A 19,367-nucleotide genomic window follows, 5' to 3' on the forward strand; every position below is an offset into this window, starting at 1 on the left:
ATCTGGGCAGCTGGACACTTGCACAGCACCCACGGCACTCCTGCAGGCCTCATCCTTTGAGTGCCACGACAGAGTGGCCCACTGACAGCCACTGAGTGCTCCAGCAGATACCCTTGGGACAGCTCCTACATTCCTAGGCCTTGAGTCAGATCAGGTAGAGCTTTGCTTGTGCTTTTCGGAGACATTACAGGGACTCTGTGGAAAATAACAAAGCGATGGAAAGGACTGGGAATGATCATGAACGGTGAGTCTTGAACAGAAGCAGCAGCTCTGTGTGCCATCACTGCACCCGGCATGGACACCAGTGCTCAATCACACCGCTCTCAATCAGTCCTCTTCAACAGCAGCAGCTCTCAGCTTATCAAAATCAGCCATAAAATGTCAACTACTTGTCATGTCTTTTCTAGAGGATGCAAACAGTTCCACCAGACTAGGGACTATTAATAGCATTTTTTTCTTTTTTAATTGATAAATAAGAAGTGTACATATTTATGGAGTACATGTGGTATTTTGATACACGCATACCATGTGTAATGATCAAGTCAGGGTAATTACGATATCTATCACCTCAAACAATGATCATTTCTTTTTATTGGGAACATTTCTTCTCTTCTAGCTATTTGGAAATATACAATACCATGTCGGTAACCGTAGTCACCCTGCGGCGCTATTGAACACTACGTCTTAGTTCTTCTATCTAATTGTATGTTTGCATCCATTAACCAACATCCCCCACTGCTCCTGATTCCAAGCTTCTGGTAGCTACCACTCTACCTCCATGCAAACCACTTTTGTAGCTCCCACATATGAGTGAGAACATGCATATTTGTCTTTCTAATCCTGGTTTATTTCACTCATGATGACCTCCAGTTCCATCCATGTTGCTGCAAATGGTGGGATCTCTCATTCTCTTTTATGACCAAATACTACTCCATTGTGTATGTGAACCACATTTTCTTTATCCATTCATCTCTGGATGGACACTTAGGTTGATTCCATATCTTAACTATTGTGAATAGTGCTGCAATAAACATGGGGGTGCAGGTATCCCTTTAATAAACTGATGTCCTTTCCTTTGGATAAATACCCAGGAGTAGGGTTGCTGGATCATATGGAAGTTCTATTTTTAGTTTTTTGAGAAACTTTCATACTGTTTTCCATAAGGGCTGTACTAATTTAAATTTCCACTAACAGTGTTTAAGAGTTCCCATTTCTCCACATCCCCATCAGTATTTGCTGTTTTTTGTCTTTTTGATAAGCCATTCTAATTGAGGCAAGATGATAACCTCATTGTGCATTTCCCTGATGATGGGTGATACTGAGCATTTTTCATATACCTGTGGGTCATTTGTATGTATTCTTTTGAGAAATGTCTATTCGGGTCTATTGCTCACTTTTTAATGGGATTATTTGTCTTTCGCTGTTGAGTCATTTGAGTTCCTTGTAAATTCCAGATGCTAGTCGTTTGTCAGATGAGCAGTGTGCATATATTTTCTCCCATTCTAAATTGTTTCTTTACTCTGTTGATTGTTTCCTTTGTTGTGCAGAAGCTTTTTACTTTAACATAGTCCCATTTGTCTGTTTTTGCTTTCGTTGACTGTGCTTTTGAGGTTTTAGCCATAAATTTTTTGTCTAATGTCCTGAAGTATTTCCCCTATGTTTTCTTCTAGTAGTTTTACAGTGGCAGGTCTTATGTTTAAACAGGTTTAAAATAAGTTTTCTTTCTAAGCTTTGGTGTGTGGTCTCAGGCAACAGAGGGAAGGGGGGTAAGGAAGGGAGAGAGAGTATCTGCCTGAATCTCCTATACTGCTGTCACAGTGACCACAGACTTGTGACTTACAGCAACATGAATGTATTCTCTTAGAGTTCTGGAGTTCCGAGTCCAATACACAGCTCACTGAACTAAAATCAAGGCGTCAGCAGGCTGCATTCCTCCCTGTAGACTCCAGGGAGAATCCATTTCTTTGCCTCCTTCGGTGTCTAGAGGCTGCCTGCACTCCTTGGCTGGTGACCTCCTCCTTCATCTTCAAAGCCAGCAGCAATTGGTCAAGTCCCTTTCACATCTCATCACTCTGAGCTCCTTTTCTGCCTCCCTTCACTGTTAAGGACCCTTCTGAGTCCATTCGGCCCACCAGGATAAATCCAGGATGATCTCTCCATCTCAGGGTTCCTAGCTATTCACTACCTTGGCAAAGTCCCTTCCCAGGTGAGGATATGCACATCTTTGGGGGACCCTTATTTCTACTTACCACAGGTCCTTATCAACAGTATTTCATCAATGTCTTAATTTTTCAGAAAATGGGCCTGATTCTATGCTATCTCCCTTATTCTTTATAATCTGTGTAATTTTTGGAACTCTAACAAAGCTATCTATGACTCTTAGCTCATTTGTTCACATAGAGTTTTACCAGATGTATTCCTCTGACTCTGACTTTGATAATTTTATTAAAGCATTATTGTGGCACTCTACAGAGATTGATACAGCCAAAATCCTACCCCAAGTTACTGGTAATTAAGATAAAGTTTTAGAGCTAATCCAACTCTTCCATTTAATAAATGAGGAAATAAAAGCCGAGAGATGCTACTCCTGGTCACACAGCTGGTCAGTGGCAGGCCAAAGATTGGATTCAGAGTTTTCAGAGCTCTTTCTATGGCATTGTCTCTGGACAGCTATTCATCCAAGAAAGCAACCATGCTTTAGTGCTTGCCATTACTATTACTATCACTGTTACTATTACTATCACTATTACTATTACTATCACTGTTACTAGTACTATCACTATTACTATTACTATCACTATTACTATTACTATTACTATCACTATTACTATCACTATTACTATCACTATCACTATTACTATTACTATCACTGTTACTATTACTATCACTATTACTATTACTATCACTGTTACTATTACTATTACTATCACTATTACTATCACTATTACTATTACTATCACTATCACTATTACTATCACTATTACTATTACTATCACTGTTACTATTATTATTACTATCACTATTACTATCACTATTACTATTACTATCACTATTACTATTACTATCACTATCACTATTACTATTACTATCACTATTACTATTACTATTATTTTACCTGACTCAAATAAACATCCTATACCCCATATCATGACTGTACCTCTTCTTTCATACTTCAGAGCCAAGAATTTATTAGAAATAGTGATGTATCCAACTAAATACTCAATTTTCCAGGCTCCCTTGGAGATAAGTGTGGCTTTGTGAACAATTCTAGCCAATCAAGTGTAAGCTGAAGGCCAGTTACTGTGAATGGGAAGCGACTGTGAGCGGCTTCTTATAAAAAGGATCAAACTGAAAGTGAGCAAGTGCGTTTTGCAATTCTTCCTGCCCAGAGCGTGCGTGCGATGCTGGGGTGCCGTCATCTGTGAAGCGTGGGACAGCCACATGCTAAGGGTGACAGAGTGGAAAGTTACAGAGGGGACTGTGCCTGTGACATCAGAGCCCCTGCACCTTCCCAGGGCCACCTATCTCCAGGCTTCTTGGGACATGAGAAAAAGAAACCCTTACTTGCTTTAGCTACTGCGGTCAGAGTTCTGTCAATACTGCCAAAAGCAATCCTAACTGATGCAGATGGCATCAACAAACGCTGACGTTCAGAGAAGAGTCTAATTACATGTTTTCAATCTAATAGGAAAGGGTAGAATTATAGCTTGAATTCTCTCTGTCATTCTCATTCATTATGTTCACTGAGTAGGAACTCAGCTTTCTAATTTCCAGATTACATGTAAATTTTCCTTAAGATTTTGAGTTTGTATACTCTTTGTTTTAAATTTTCCAACTTGGTTTTCTCTTTTCTCCCAAATTATGTAGCTCTTAACTAATTTTTTTAAAATTGTTGTTGAGACAGGGTTTGCTCTCTCTTCCAGGCTGGAGTGCAGTGGTGTGATCTCAGCTCACAGCAGCCTCAACTTCCTGGGCTCAGGTGATTCTCCCAACTCAGCCTCCCAAGTAGCTGGGACTACAGGCACGCACCACCATGCCCAGCTACTATTTTTTTTTTTTGGATAGAGATGGGGGTCTCCCTATGTTGCCCAGGTGGTCCTAAACTCCTGGGCTCAAGTGATCCCCTGCCTTGGCCTCCCAAAATCTGAGATTACAGGTGTGAGGCACCACACTCAGCCTAACTGCTTTTATAGTATATAGATCATTGTAGGTTTTAGACCAAAGAGCAATATTTTCCCAACAAGAGTTCAATTTAATCATGTTTGATAAAAAGTTGACTTGGTATATTGACATTTCTTTAGCTCTAAATTCACTTATTTCCAAGTTCCATACTCACAGAAATATTGTGAAAATACTGTAATAATTTTAATAAATACTTTGGATGCTGATACATTATTTCATATTTCATTTTTAATTTTTGTTTTGTTAAAATATAAAAATTTTAAAGATATTTTATATCTTATAAAGATATAAAATAAACACCTGTCAAAGATTTTATTGAACTTGTAATTAATGAGGGAACTACAAAGATGTTACAACAGAGTGAGAGGTGAATTGAAGTATCATACTGACGGTCTGATAAGGAAGTGTTGAAATGAATTTACAAATAGATGCAAAAACTGGCAAAGCCGGTCACTATACACCATAATAATCAGTTTTGTTTCACTAGAATATTTTTGCATTTCTATAGACAAGAATCATTTGTGTTACTATCCATTTTCTATGACTTGTAGTTATAAAATGTCTCAAGTAAATGAAAGTCTGAATGAACTTAATCCCCACTGAATTAAATTATCTCCCTTGTCAGATATTACGTTCCTATATTTACTAGGAACTATTTCTGTGTTCTCTATTCCATTGACTCAACTATTTGACTTTCCTTATGGTTAGGAATAACCAGACAAAGCTCTAAAAGTGAGTTGGAGGATAAGCATGAATTCAGGCTGTCTAGAGAATCTGTCTCTAGGTCCTTAGAGGAAAATAAATAGAATGAAGGAGGACCGAATACGTGTGAATAGTTTGAGGTGAGGAAATACAGCCAGTTTTGGTGACATGGAATTTTGAATTTTGGGGAGGTAGCTGCATGATGCTGGCTAATTGGCTGTTGAATGAGAAGTCAGGCAAGGCAGTGGATCAAAAGATCACTCATTTAAAAGGAGAAAAGACCTAGCAGTGAGACGAGAAAAACAAATGCAAGGTCTGGGCCATCAGTGCCAACTTCCTGATACTAAAACCAATTTCAATCCCATTCGGAGGGCATCTGATGGTCTTCCTGGTGGGAAAAGAACCTGTCTCAGGCTGTATGTGAGTCAGGTGAGTGACTGCGCTGGGAGAGACAAGGGGTTGGCCAAGGGAAGCCCCATCCACTAGCTACAGTGGCTGCATTCACAATGCAATTCCATCTCCCCTTTCTCCTCATGCCAGATCTAGACTAGTGGTTCTCAGATTGGAGCAGGCACCAGAGTCACCTGGAGAACTCACACAGATTGCTGGGCCCCACTCCCAGAGATTCTGACTCAATAGATCTTGGCGGGGGTGGGTGCTGAGAATTTGCATTTCTAACAAGTTTCCAAGTGAGGCTGCTGCTGCTGCTCCAGGGACCACATTCTGAGAACCACTTCCCTAGACTTTTTTTTTTTTTTTTTTGAGACAGCGTCTCCCTCTATTGCCCAGGCTGGAGTGCAGTGGCTCGATCTTGGATCACTGCAACCTCCGCTTTCCAGGCTCAAGTGATTCTCCTGCTTCAGCTTCCCAAGTAGCTGGGATTACAAGTGCCTGACACCACGCCCAACTAATTTTTGTATTTTTAGCAGAGACGGGGTTTCACTGGCTGGTCTCAAACTCCAGACCTTAGGTGATCCGCCTGCCTCGGCCTCCCAAAGTGCTGGGATTACAGGCGTGAGCCACCACACCCGGCCACTTCTCTAGACTTTAACACCAAAATGACTACCAATACATGAGAGATTTAAATGTATAAGAGAAAGCCTCATTTGTGAAGTTCCCTCTGACCCTCTCATGTAGAGTTGATGTCATCCCCCAGCCCCCACGTGCACTGATGAAGTGGCATTTGAGCTGCGTGCATCTGAAAGGCTGCATGTAAAGTAGAAGATGCAGGAAGTAGGTGAAGGGAAGGACAATGAACGGGTGTGGGAGAGTGAGAAAGTCAGAAAACTGCACGTCATTCTGTTTCTTCACTAAGGAAGAGTGGCAGGGTGTGGAGATATGCTGGAGAGGAACACAACAAACAAACTCACCAGGGGCCTTGCAAGCCGCCCCTGAGAATGTGGGCATGGTCCCTGACAAACTCCTTTGGATAAAGAGAGCGGAAGCCGTCAACGGTGCTGCAGAATTGCTGGCTGCATATCTTGTGATGGGAAGACCCGTTAACTGAGTCAGAAGAGCAGGTGTGGGGCGTGAGGCCGTGATCCCGAATTCAGCTGGAGGAGGCAGGGCAGGGACACGTCAGGTCCCCTGTAGATCTGAAGGTCAGGGTAGACAGCTGGGAGGAGACATGGGTAACAGTGGGTTTACCCTCCAGCCTCAAGAGTAAAGAATAAGTCAGCAAAAGGAAATGAGTCCACGCTGGGACCCCAGGAACACCCAACTTGAAGGAGTAGGTAGAAGAACAGGAACCAGTGAACCAGTGGAGAGACTGGAAGGAACAGTGGGAAGCAGGGCAACAGAGGCCAAGAGAAGTCTGCCACCAGGAGCTGCAGGATGCGAGCACTCCATCGATGAATGTCAAGGCAGTCTTGCCAGTGAGGTGGTTGAAGCCCCTGGGGCAGCATCTCCAGCCACAGGGCAGCTTTCCCCAGAACTCCATGAGTGCAGGTCAGACCACTGAGGTTCACAGGCGTGGGCCCTGAGAGTTCCTTGGGTTCCCACACTTGCTGGTCCATGACATGGAAGCCATGGGCATGCCCTGGCTCCATGAGGCAGCTGGGAAGGCCATGTTTCAGCTGCTCTGAGTGGCTTGTTGCTGTTGGGGGCTGGGAGGCAGAGAAGAGCCTGCAGCAATCCCAAATCTCTGTCTTCACAAATATTGAATGTGTCTCTCTTTTTTGCAACTGGTGCACTATTTTAATGGTGTCCCAGCTGGCTCAGGGTGGCTCTAATTATGCAAGAATATCCTGCAAATGAGAACCTCACTGTTATTTTGAAACGCTTGCTTTGAAAAAGTTCCGTGGTGTTATGTGTTGACTTGTGTCCGCCAAAAAAGAAATGTTGAAGTCCTAACCCTCTGCACTTTATTTGAAAATAGGGTTGTGACAGATGTAATCAGTTAAGGTGAGGTCACACTGGAGTAGGTGGGTTCCTAATCCAGGAAGATTGATGCCCTAATATGAAGAGGCGGGGACACACAGGGAGAGCTCCATGTGAAGATAGAGGTGGAGACTGGAGAACATCTACAAGCTGAGGAACACCAAGCATCCCCAGCGGTCACCAGAAGTTAGGAGAGCGGCCTGGAATAGATCCCCCCTCAGAGCCCTCAGAAGAAACCAACTCTGGCAACACCTTGATTTCAGATTTCTTGCCTCCAGAACTGTGAGAGAATATATTTGTTTTAAGCCACTAGTGACTGGTTCTTTATTATGGAAGTCCTGGGAAACAAATGTACATGGAAAACTAGAAATCCATTCGTTATTAAAGTCGTACTCAGAGACTGCATGCTGCCGTTTTTGGCGTTAAAAGATTGATATTCATGGAAGGAAGTGTAAGGTTCTCAATCAAAGACTTGAAAAGCCTTTACTTGGAAGTTTTATATGAATTTCATATTTAATATTTTTTCAAATGCATTGCATCTTTAAAAACTTTATAATCTAAAAAGATATAAATTGTCTACTAAATCCCCCCACAGATAGGTGCTTCAAACCTCTTCCATTTTATTCCAGTGTGTGTAGCAATATTATCATTCTATGTGTACCATGACATAAAAAGTTAGAAAGCACTAGAAACTCTAGAAGAGAGGGTGTTGAGAAGAAGTGATTAGTGGAGCCAAATAGAATTGTATGTCTGCATAAGTGGGGCTGGGAAGGCGTGCATGTCTGCATGGTCAGAAAGGGTCATAGAAATGAATGGGCCGATCCATGAGGGTGGGTGGGTGGCTGTTTCAAATCACAGTTTAAACAGAAGTGTTCACCTGTATAAGCAAATAATGAGCCACAATATGTGGGCCACCTCCTCCTTTGCTTCCTCCTGGCCAGTGCGATCCGTAACTGAATATTTCTGAAGCAGTCTGTCACTTTACATGACTTCATCATAAAACTTCCTATCAATGTGCAAACTGACAAGAGTGTTAAGGTCACTATTGTATGGATTTTCACTACCATATACATTTATAACTCCTTCTAGCATTTGTAGTAGATAAATAACATCTCCTTATACACAAGGCACCACTGCAATGTCATTGTAAAATGACCCCACTAAAGGGTTGACTTATATATGCAGATTTTTTTTTTTTCAGATGGAGTCTCACTCTGTTGCCCAGGCTGGAGTGCAATGTCACCATCTCGGCTCACTGCAACCTCTGCCTCCTGGGTTCAAGCGATTCTCCTGCCTCAGTCTCCTAAGTAGTTGGGATTACAGGCGCCCACCATCACGCCCAAGTAATACTTGTACTTTTAGCAGAGACAGCATTTCGCCGTGTTGGCCTGGCTGGTCTCGAACTCCTGACCTCAGCTGATCCACCTGCATCGGCCTATATATGCAGATTTTTTAAAACTCACGTTGGGGCTCATAAAGTAGCATTGCATTTGCACATTTTCTAACAGTAAGCTTTGTATGGCTTAAATCTCTATAGGAATGGGCTTTCCTCATTCCCTGGGAGGAGACTGCGTGGGTTTCTAGACTATACTTAGGGTGGTGAGTTGATATGGAGTAAGCGCGAATTCAGTTACCCCCGAGGCCAGGGCCTGGGGCCAAGGCAGGGGCTGTGCTCTGGAAACTCCCTGCTCTCGCCCCCTGTCCCGGAGGAATGTCCTTGTCTCATTTTTGTTGTTGTTGTTGTTTTGTTTGTTTGTTTGTTTGTTTGTTTTGAGACGGAGTCTCACTCTGTCGCCCAGGCTGGACTGAAGTGGCTGATCTTGGCTCACTGCAACCTCTGCCTCCCTGGTTCAAGCGATTCTCCTGCCTCAGCCCCCCTAGTAGCTGGGACTACAGGCACGTGCCACCACACCAGCTAATTTTTGTATTTTTAGTACAGATGGGGTTTTACCACGTTGGCCAGGATGGTCTCCATCTCTTGACCTCGTGATCCACCCATGTCAGCCTCCCAAAGTGCTGGGATTACAGGCGTGAGCCGCTGCGCCTGGCCATGAATGCATTCTTATGAGACTTGCTTCTGACCTGGGTATTTCACCCGAGATTATGTTTATGCGGTTCATCTGTGTTGCTGTAAGGTGGCTGTGGCTTGTTGCTTCTCACTTCTTTGTAGAATTGCATTGCAGAAATTCTCTACTGTTGATCTTTTCTATGTTGATGCACATTGTGGATAAAACATATCCAGTTTTATGCTTCTAAAAGCAGTGGTGCTGTGGCCATCTGGTGTGCATCTCCTGAGCCCCACAGAGAACAATTTCTCTTGGAGAGACCCCTAGGAGGGGGATTCAGCCTTTCTAGAGAATCCCAAGTTGTTTTCCAGAAGTGATCAAACCAACCTATGCTCAAACAAGTCATGTGCAAACGTTTCCATTGTTTCACAATCTTGATCATCTTTGCTGCAGTCAGACTTTTCAATTTTGACAATCTGATGGGGATAAAATGGTATTTCACAGCACTTTAAGAGAAAATAGCTTTTTTGTTCCCAAATTCCCATCACCTGTCAGAGGACGATGCATTTAGAAGCTCACAAACCTTGTATCTGGTGAATGAACAGCAGTAATGTAATGTGATAAATGCTGTAACAGAGGACAGCATCAAGAAGATATTCACCAAATAACCAAGTGTCCCTTAGGTCCTCAAATCCAGTTGCACAGCAGAATAATTCAGATATCCGTTTATTTTCTTTTTGGCATTTTATTATGAAAAATTTCAGGCTGGGTGCTGTGACTCACGCCTGTAATTACAGCACTTTGGGAAGCCAACGCAGGTGGATCACAAGGTCAGGAGTTCGAGACCAGCCTGACCAATATGTTGAAACCCCATCTCTACTAAAAATACAAAAATTAGCCAGGCTTGGTGGTGTGCACCTATAATCCCAGCTACTCAGGACGCTGAGGCAGGACAATCGCTTGAACCCAGGAGGCGGAGGTTGCAGTGAGCTGAGATCATACCACTGTACTCCAGCCTGGGCAACAGAGTGAGACCCCATCTCAAAGGAAAGAAAGAAAGAGAGAGAGAGAGAGAGAGAGAGAGAGAGAGAGAGAGAGAAAAGAAAGAAAGAAAGAAAGAAAGAAAGAAAGAAAGAAAGAAAGAAAGAAAGAAAGAAAGAAAGAAAGAAAGAAAGAAAGAGAAAGAAAGAAAGAGAGAGAGAGAGAGAGGGAGGGAGGGAGGGAAGGAAGGAAGGAGAAAGGAAGGAGGGAAGGAAGGAAGGAAGGAAGGAAGGGAAAAAGAAAAATTTCAAACATACAGTGAAGTTGGAAGAATTTTTCAGTGAACACCATATACCCACTCCTAGATCCTACCACTAGCATTTTACTGTACTTGCTGTAGTAGTCTGTTCTCACTCTGCTGATAAAGACATACCTGAGACTGGGTAATTTATAAAGGAAAGAGATTTAATGGACTCACAGTTTCACATGGCTGGGGAGGCCTCACAATCACGGCAGAAGGAGAATGAGAAGCAAAGTCACGTCGTACATGGTGGCAGGCAAGAGCATGTGCAGGGAAACTCGCCTTTATAAAACCCATCAGATCTGGTGAGATTTATTCACTATCATGAGAACAGCATGGGAAAGACCCAGCCCGATGATTCAGTTATCTCCCACTGGGTCGTGGGAATTATGGGAGCTACAATTCAAGATGAGGTTTGGATGGTGGCCCAGCCAAACCATATCACTTGCTTTAGGGGGATTATTTTTAAAAATACTGATTCCCCAGGACTGAGAGGCTGATTCTATAGTTCTAGGATGAGGTCAAAGAATCTATTTTTGTTTCTTTGTTTCTTTGTTTTTGTTTTTAAACTCCCCAGGTGATTCTGATGAACAGCAGCCTTGGAAACGACTGCCTTAGGGAACTTGCTGCAATAAATAAAGAAGACAGATTTGTAATTAGCCTAGCAGTGCTCATTCTTTGTGGGGGGGAAAATGTTCTGCTGGGTGCTTAAAGCATTTTCTTAGACCACCAACATTCTTAGAAAATGTGTCAGCCAGTGTCTGTTTTGTGGAGGTGTAGACAGGTCTCTGAGAGGGGGTGGGTCAGGTCCTTTCAGCACTGGATGCCAGGAAGGACCTAGCTTCAGTCTGCCCTGAGTTCCCCTCCAAACACAGAACCGAGAAATGAACTTGCCTTTCAGATGCAAGCCAGATCTCTTCGACCTTTGGTTGCTGTTGTGGGCTGAACTGTGTCCCCTCAAAATCCTTCTGTTGAAGTCTTAACCGCTAGTATTTGGAGACTGGGTCTTTAAAGAGGTAATTAAGCTAACATGAGGTCATTAGGGTGGGTCCTAATCCAATATGACCAGTGTCCTTGTAAGAAGAGCACATTTGAGGGCTGAGTGTGGGGTCTGATGCCAGTAATCCCAGAACTTTGGGAGGCCAAGGTAAGAGGATCGCTTAAGGCTAGAAGTTTGAGATCAGCCTGGGCACTATGGCCAGACCTCATCTATATGAAAAATTTAAAAAATTAGCCAGGTGTGGTGTCACACGCCTGTAGTCCCAGCTACTCACAAGGCTGAGGCAGGAGGATCACTTGAGCCCAGGAGTTCAAGGCTTCAGTGAGCTATGATTGTGCCATTGTACTCCAGCCTGGGCGACCGAGTGAGACCCTGACTCAAAAAAGAAAAAAAGAAAGAAAGAAAGAAATTTCAACACAGACAACCACAGAAGATCAAGCAAGGGCACAAGGAGGGAGGCTTCAGGAGAACCCAACCCTGATGACACCTTGTTCTTGTACTTCCAGCCTCCAGAACTGTGAAGAAAATTCAGGATCTCTGTGTAAGCATCCTAGTCTGTGGGATTTTGCTATGGCAGCCCCAGCAAACTCACACAGGTAGAGAAGAAGGCACTGAGCCTGGGATATGGATGGCAGGGCAGGGCCAGCCCAGACCCAAGTTCCCACCTCCCACACTACAAGAAACCGGTCTCAGTCAACAGCTGGTAACACACCCTTTCCACCTCACAAACACAAGGAATGGCACTGTCTGGATGTATGTGAGAAGGGTCTTCAGAGCCACCAACCGATCCCACAGATGGCTGGCTGGTTGTCCTGCAGGGCACAGCCTAATGAAAGGACTCTCGGAGACTCGGCTTCTCCCACATGGCTCAAACTTGCTCCCTTTTTAGGAGTCTGCTTTACACAACTTCTTTCACAAATAGAGTGGATATAAACTTTGGCTCGCCCCTCCAAATTTTCAATCACGTAACATAAGTAAACGAGCTTCAGCTCTGCACTTTCTCCCACCAATCTTAATAGAAACAAGTGATGAATGTCAAGTTGTGACAATGCAGAATGTGTAAGCAGCGACTTTCATCAGATAGAGGCTGTCATTCATATTCACGACATTTACTCTCTTTATTCAGGCCTCTTAGGTCTAGGTAGAACCTCATGACAATTTTGGGAACCTGCTTGATCTCAGTAGGATATGTCTCCTGGCACTGAGCCATTGCCCTCACCACCGGCCACCCTGGCCACACCTGCCTCCCACAGTTGACCAGGCCCCTTGGCGTTTCATTTTCTCAGCACATTCTTCATTTACAAGGCTGCCCCTGCAGGTCTTCTGTACATGGGAAGGTCATCACTGGAGGGACAGGAGTCAGTTTGTATGTGTACCACTGTTGCAGGAAGAGCAACTTGAGTGAGTGTTGTTTTTTGAGGCGAGAGTTCCACAGGTATCTCTCTGTCTGTTTCTTTTTGTCCTGAAATTATCATCTGATGTTTTGAACACCTCCAACTGCCTTCCTACTCCTCAGTAATGGGGTCTGACAAAGCCTGTATTCCATAATATTCCAGGTTTCACTCCACTCCCTCTGTTTCCAAGCTGTATGTTCTGGTGTTTCTATTCATAACACATCGTCGCCTTTTCTGTTTTGCAATCCTGTTTTCCTTCTTCTTGTTTTTTGTATTTAAACAATTCCTTTGTTTCAACTCAAGTTATCTTCAATTGTTCATTAAGTCTAATTCTATGTTGTAACGAACACCTTTAAATATTTCTTACCTCTCCAGTCCCCAAAGCCCTAATTCTGAGAGCTGATTTGGCTTGTGAATATCCTCCCACAGGGAAGAGGCCAGGGTAGGAGTGAGGGGGACAGTCATTTTAGGATTGAAATCCCCACATCGAGCAAGAGCACTTTTACGAAAGCTTGTGAGGATCTGTCTGATCCAGAATCAAAGACTGACCACACCTAAGGTGTGGCTGGTGTGGTATGGCCACTGACCATGCGCAAAAGTGGCATTCATCTTGAGGTAGAGAGCTCCTTAAATGTGGGCAAGTGTCTCTTCTGAACCCTCAATTACTCATTTGAAAGCCTTCCAATTGCTGGAGGTTACCATGAGGGAGGAGATGAATGGAAGTGCTTAGCCACCCATTTTTATTGGGAGCCAGAGAAGAGGGGAGCTTAAAATGAAGAATGTGAGAACACACGTATGCATGTGCAAGTGTGTGTATGAGTGTGTATGTTGATGGTACAGGGGTAACACTGGGCTGGGCACGGTGGCTCAGGCCTGTAATCTCAGCACTTTGGGAGGCTGAGGTAGGCGAATCACAGGGTCAGGAGATCAAGACCATCCTGGCCAACATGGTGAAACCTCATCTCTACTAAAAATACAAAAATTAGCTGGGTGTGGCAGCGTGTGCCTGTAATCCCAGTTACTCAAGAGACTGAGAACTGCTTGAACCCAGGAGATGGAGGTTGCAGTGAGCCGAGATTGTGCCACTACACTCCAGCCTGGTGAAATAGAAAGACTCCCTCTCAAAAAAAAAAAAAAAAAAGAATAACACCGTATCTCCAGTAGCAACAATATTCAGAAAGACAACCTTGCCTATGCATACTAATTGTGGTCTGTTTCAGGTCGGTTTCAGGCCTGTTTCAAAAGTCCTATTGTCCCATCTTCCAGTGCCCCCTAAATCTCCATCTGGCCCTGCCCTGAAATCTTCAACTTTGGAATTATTCTTCTGTGTATGGCTCTAAAAGTTCAAGTTAATCAGCAAAAGCATTGTCTAGTAGCTTCATCAGCTATTAACACCTTGATGCCAATTGGCTTATCAGACTGGGAACACTTGGAGCTGAGCTATGTTGTCTGGTAGCCTTGTGTGCCACTAACACCTCCATGCCAATTGGCTTAGATTGGGCAGCACTGGAGCTGGTTTTTGGGAAGTGGGGAGACATAAGCAACTTTAGAAGTGCGGAGGCAGCTGTTTGATGAGAGAGGGCCCACCCTGGTGGGAGTCTCAGAGAACCACCAGAAGGTAACACAGAAGGGTGCTGGGTCCCTGACTCCCAACCAGAACCCATATCATTGACTTGATTTAATGCTTCTAGCGTCTGAGAGTGGAGAGAAGACAGACACAGCACTGACATAATCTGCAAAGACTGATTTCAAAGGAAGGAAAAGAAAGGTTGCTTTTGGGAGATGTTATATGTAAAATGTTTATTTAGAAACAGAATGCTTGTTCCCTGATGCTGCAAACAAACAGCAGTCGAACATAAATTTAATTATCTCAGCAAGGCCATTTTTACTTTCTGCAGAAAGGGTGCTCATCGCAGATGAAACAATGTGGAGAGCACACCTGAACAAAGGAGGGAAGCAATTTTTATCCCTTACACAGTTTGTCCCTGCGACTGTGTCCTGTCTCCGATGGCTGGAGCCAGACCTCACAATCGAAACTAAAACCTGACTGGCTAACAGTTTAAAACTTTTCTAAATAGGTAAAAGTAATGGAAAGACAAAGGAAAAGAGGAAGTTGCTTGTGCCAAATAGGGAAGGGGCATAGGCTGCGAGCTGGAACGTACGTGCCTGTGAGCATGTCCAGCATAAATATCTTGGTTAAGGTACAAGGACATAGAATGTAGTACGTGCCTGTGAGCATGTTTAACAGCTACGTACGATAAGGTTTAACAAAGAGTTATTAGCACAAAGCAAGGAGGCTTGATGGAAGTTAGTTTTTAAAAGAAACTATTATTTTTTAACATTTATGATGTATTCTTTAACAAAAAGAGAAACTTTGAAGAGGAATTTTTTGCTTTCTACAGGAGAGAACATTTCCAGGGGCTTCCCTCCTTCCTGAACTTGTACGTTTTCACACCAGATTTTCTGCTCCCTGCCTCATTATGCCACTCCTGCCCAACTCTAGGTACTTACACTCTCGTGCAAAACAAACTTGTCTTTGCTCCCAACTGTAAAGCCTTGGATGAGATATGACTCATATGAACACATTCAGTCCTAACTAAGGGACAGCGTAGACCAGCAGGACCACAAAGACTGGGTAGCTCCGAAGTCCACCCGTCTGCACACTCAAGAGAGGCGATTTGCTGGAAGCCCAGGTAGCTTTAGGGCTCCTCCCTGCCCAGGCCACTTCCAAGGCCCTGTACTTAATTTTGTGTTTGTAATTTTGAGTTGCTAAAGAAGCTCCCCACTCCCCCTTCACTCTGAAAGCTGCCTAAGTCCCAGGCCACACAAAACTAATGTCCACTCTTGAGTATCAGCCTTGGCCACCACTCAACAGGAGCACGCAGCTAGGCGTGCTTCCGCGAGGGTCTTCATTTTAACTAGGAAAAGCAAACTCCCCAAGTTCTGCTGGAATTTTCCTACAACTCTGCATTGTGGGCCATTTAAATGCCCTTTATCAGCTGTTTCTCTTTTTTCTTATCCCCCTTTCTCCTTCATATTCTAGACCCCTCTATTTGGAGATTATGTATCCTTTCCTGTTCGTAACTCCACCCACATTGATAGAGAAACGGGGCCCTTTGATATGACACAAAAGACAGGCAGAAGTGTTTTGAAGGGAAATGTTGGGTTTTGTTTTGTTGTTGTTGTTACAACTATCGTGACTCTTAGAATCCATGGTCAGCCAATATGCATTTGAGTCCATTTTTGACTGAAGTCACTGGCATGAAATGACCTTCTGGACCAGCCAAATTCACAGGGCTGCCCCCATTCGAATGCTTAATTACTTACTGTGTCTCAAACACATACATTCTGGAAACTCAAACGACTCTGCTCAAGAATGGCTATGTCATCGTAGTGGGAGGAGATCCTGAAACCCCTAGGATGATGATTATTATTTAATAACACACGGGGCACCTCTTTTACCGCCCCCCCCCCGCCCCCGCCACACACACACCTAATCACACTGTCAGCCCAGAATGAAGTGAGAAGAGTCTGGCTCTATTTCAAGACCAGCTAGTTAGCTCTTCTGAGTTGCAGTAAACGTTCTCACTCCCTCCACCCTGCCCTTGTATCTGTAATTCATCTTGATTCATAATGTGGCCCATTTAAAGAGGCGGTGTGTGAAATACCCTCTACCAGCGGCGGGGTTGAGCAGATAAAATGTCAGACATTGTAGCGGGGGCGCTCCCGAATAGGACGTTTCAGTCTTGGGTGAGAGCAGGGTTCTCCGCGAGACCCACCAGCTCCTAGGTCTAGGCCAGTCACCCAAGGCCGCCTGGCACAGGAAGGCATAGTGGGTGGGAGCATTCGGGTGGCATAGCCCAGAAACCACAGGAATCGGAAGGGAAAGGGAGCAAATGTCAATCCGTGATTCTTCGGAGCAGCTACCCATCTTGGTTTCCAAGGGACGCCACCTTGGTCTCTTTCACAAGGGACCGACAGGAATGCGCACACAGCTCGTGCTGAAATTTCCCCGGGCAGGCGCTGTGATCTGTCCAGCCCTCCTGCTCTCCGCCTCCCTGGCGGCCTGTGGGCCTGTCATCTAGAAGGCTCCCAGCTTTTCCGCGCTTCCGTGGGAATGGGAGCAGGGAAGCTTTGAGAATGGTGGTGTTCTTCCGCAGCCCTCTGGGCACCCCCCACTTCCCGGAGCGCCGGGGATGCTAAACGGAGCTTCCTTGCTTCCCCACACCTCCCCCCACCGGCGTTCTGGCAAGACGGCCAAACGTTAGCAAATAATGTGTGCGGGGGCGGGGGAGCCGAGCACAAGGTGGAGAAGCCGCGGGAGCGCGCGGAGACCCCCCGCCCGGCGGCCCCCCGCAGACAGGGCCGCGGGGGGCGGGGAGGGGGCGGCGAGGCTCGCGGGAGCTCGCCGGGCCGGGCGCCTCCCAGGAAGGCGGGGAGGGGAGCGCCTGTTTACCCAGGAGGGCTGTGCTGATAGCACGTTCCTCGAGTTTACTTTGCTTTCCTTGAGTTTATTGTAAAGGGGTAAAGTTTTCGGATCCGTCACGTGACCCTGACAGGTCCTGCCTATGGCGCGGCAGACCACCCACGCCGAGGGCCATGGAACTGCTTAATAGAAACAGGCTTGTAATTGTGAGTCCGCGCTGCACTCCGCCGAAAGCCTCCGGCGGCCCAGCGCGCCGGGGTTTTTACACTTTCCGTTCCTTTTGTAAAGACGGAGGAGGAGGAGAAGAAGAAGAAAACGGAGGAGAAGAAAAAGACGACAGGGGAGACAAAGAGACCCGCAGCGACAAGGCAAGGGGGAGAAGAGGGAAGACGGGGAGAAGACGGAGGAGCGGAGGACGAGGAAAGGGGGGCCAGGAAAAAAAGGAATTGATGTGAAATCCAAACCCAGCGTCCGCGCCATCGGCACCCGCGCTCCGAGCAGGGGTTGACGGCCGGCTATGGTGAGTGCAGCCAGCGCGGCGGCCGCCGACGCCACCTCGCCCTCGCGCGCCGTGCGCCCCGGGCGGCGCGGGGACACGGGGACGCGGGACGCCCCGCGCGGCGGACGGAGGAGCGAGCCCCGAGCGCCGGGCGGGAGGGGCGGGCCGCGCGCCGGGGCCGTGGGGCCGGGTGGGCTGCGCTGCCTGGGCGCGGGAGCGCGGGTCCCGCGCCTCCACGCTCGCTCGCACGCCCGGGCCCCCGCCCCCGAGGCCAGCCCCGCGGGGCGGGGAGGGGGGGCTGGCCGCGGCGGGCCCCGGCCGAGGAACGGCTCCGAGGGGAAGTCTCACGGAGGGGGTCGCCGGGGCCCCCATTTTCACGCCTGAAAGGGTCGCCACCTTGGCTTCCGCTCATCAGCCTGGTGGTGGCTACTGACTCGCCAGCGGAGGCAGAGCTGGTGATGGAAGGGCCCGTGCGGAGAGTGACAGCGCCGAGGGGAGGGGGCTCGAGGCGCGCGCGCGGAAGCCGCTGCCGCCCGCTCGCGGGAGCAGCCGCAGGGAAGGGCGCACGCTCGCGCCCCGCAGACACGCTCTGGAGCCGGCACGCACGCCTAGGGGAGCGGGACACCCGGGCTAGAAGAGACGCACCTTACCCACCTCCCCTCCCACGCTGCGGGAAAAGGGCCAGAGGGGCTTTTGGAGTTCAGGAAGGGGCGGTGGGTAGGAGAGGTGATGTGTGTGACTCTTGTGCCCACCGATTCCGGCCCTCGGGTGCCTGCCACCCTTACAGAGGTGGGCGACCAGCCCAGTGCTGAGAGTGCAGAGTGCGGCCTCAGGGGAGCCCGGGGGCGGGCAGGACCGATTCGCAGCTTACAGACCTGGGCCCAGCGCTGAACCCCGAGACCCCCAGAGACTGTGCCTCTGGGTGACATGCGCTGTGTCTCCACGTATTCACTAGGTTCATGTTTAAAATGATGCTAGCGTGTGGATGAGCACACTCTCATGGAAACTGATCTGTTTCCATCACCTAAGAAGAACCATATGGGTGGGTGGCTGTGGAAGACACCCACAGACCTGTTTTCCTGCACCTGGGAGAGAAGACCGTCTTCCTCCCTTTTTATCCTTTCTTCCTCCCTGGGGAGGAGAAATACAAAAGAACTAGACATAAATAATAAAAAGCCACAATGGGTGGCTCTAAATATTTGATAATTGGATCACTGAGGTCTTGAACTACCACAATAGTCCTTTTTCAGCATTCTGTGTGTGTTCATTTCTTTTAGGTTTTTATTTATTTCTGTGTTTATTGGCGACAGTAGTTCAGCATGCAATTAATCTCCTCCACAAAGAAAGACAATGCTTTATGGTGTCATCCTTTGTTATTGCAACTTAAAATTTCTGGGTGGTACTCAGGATAAATTGTTGCCTCAGGTGCATGGAGTGCCCAAGTTGTAAAACAAGGGGCCTTCAATTGTGAGTTTGTGTGTGTTCCAGTTGTCACCC

General features: G+C 46.4%; 1 protein-coding gene across 1 annotated transcript in view; it reads left to right on the plus strand.

Moving 5' to 3' along the window:
• Positions 1-17,395: 17,395 nt before the first annotated feature.
• Positions 17,396-19,367, plus strand: part of PTCH1 (patched 1) — a 76,117-nt gene continuing 74,145 nt past the window's right edge. The window contains exon 1 of the mRNA XM_065530877.1: positions 17,396-17,891. Coding sequence (XP_065386949.1) covers positions 17,889-17,891 — 3 coding nt within the window. The 5' untranslated portion in view covers positions 17,396-17,888. The remainder of the gene's footprint in view (positions 17,892-19,367) is intronic.

The sequence above is a fragment of the Macaca fascicularis genome, chromosome 15 (genome assembly GCF_037993035.2).
Source record: "Macaca fascicularis isolate 582-1 chromosome 15, T2T-MFA8v1.1".
In the NCBI taxonomy this organism is placed as follows: Eukaryota; Metazoa; Chordata; class Mammalia; order Primates; family Cercopithecidae; genus Macaca; species Macaca fascicularis.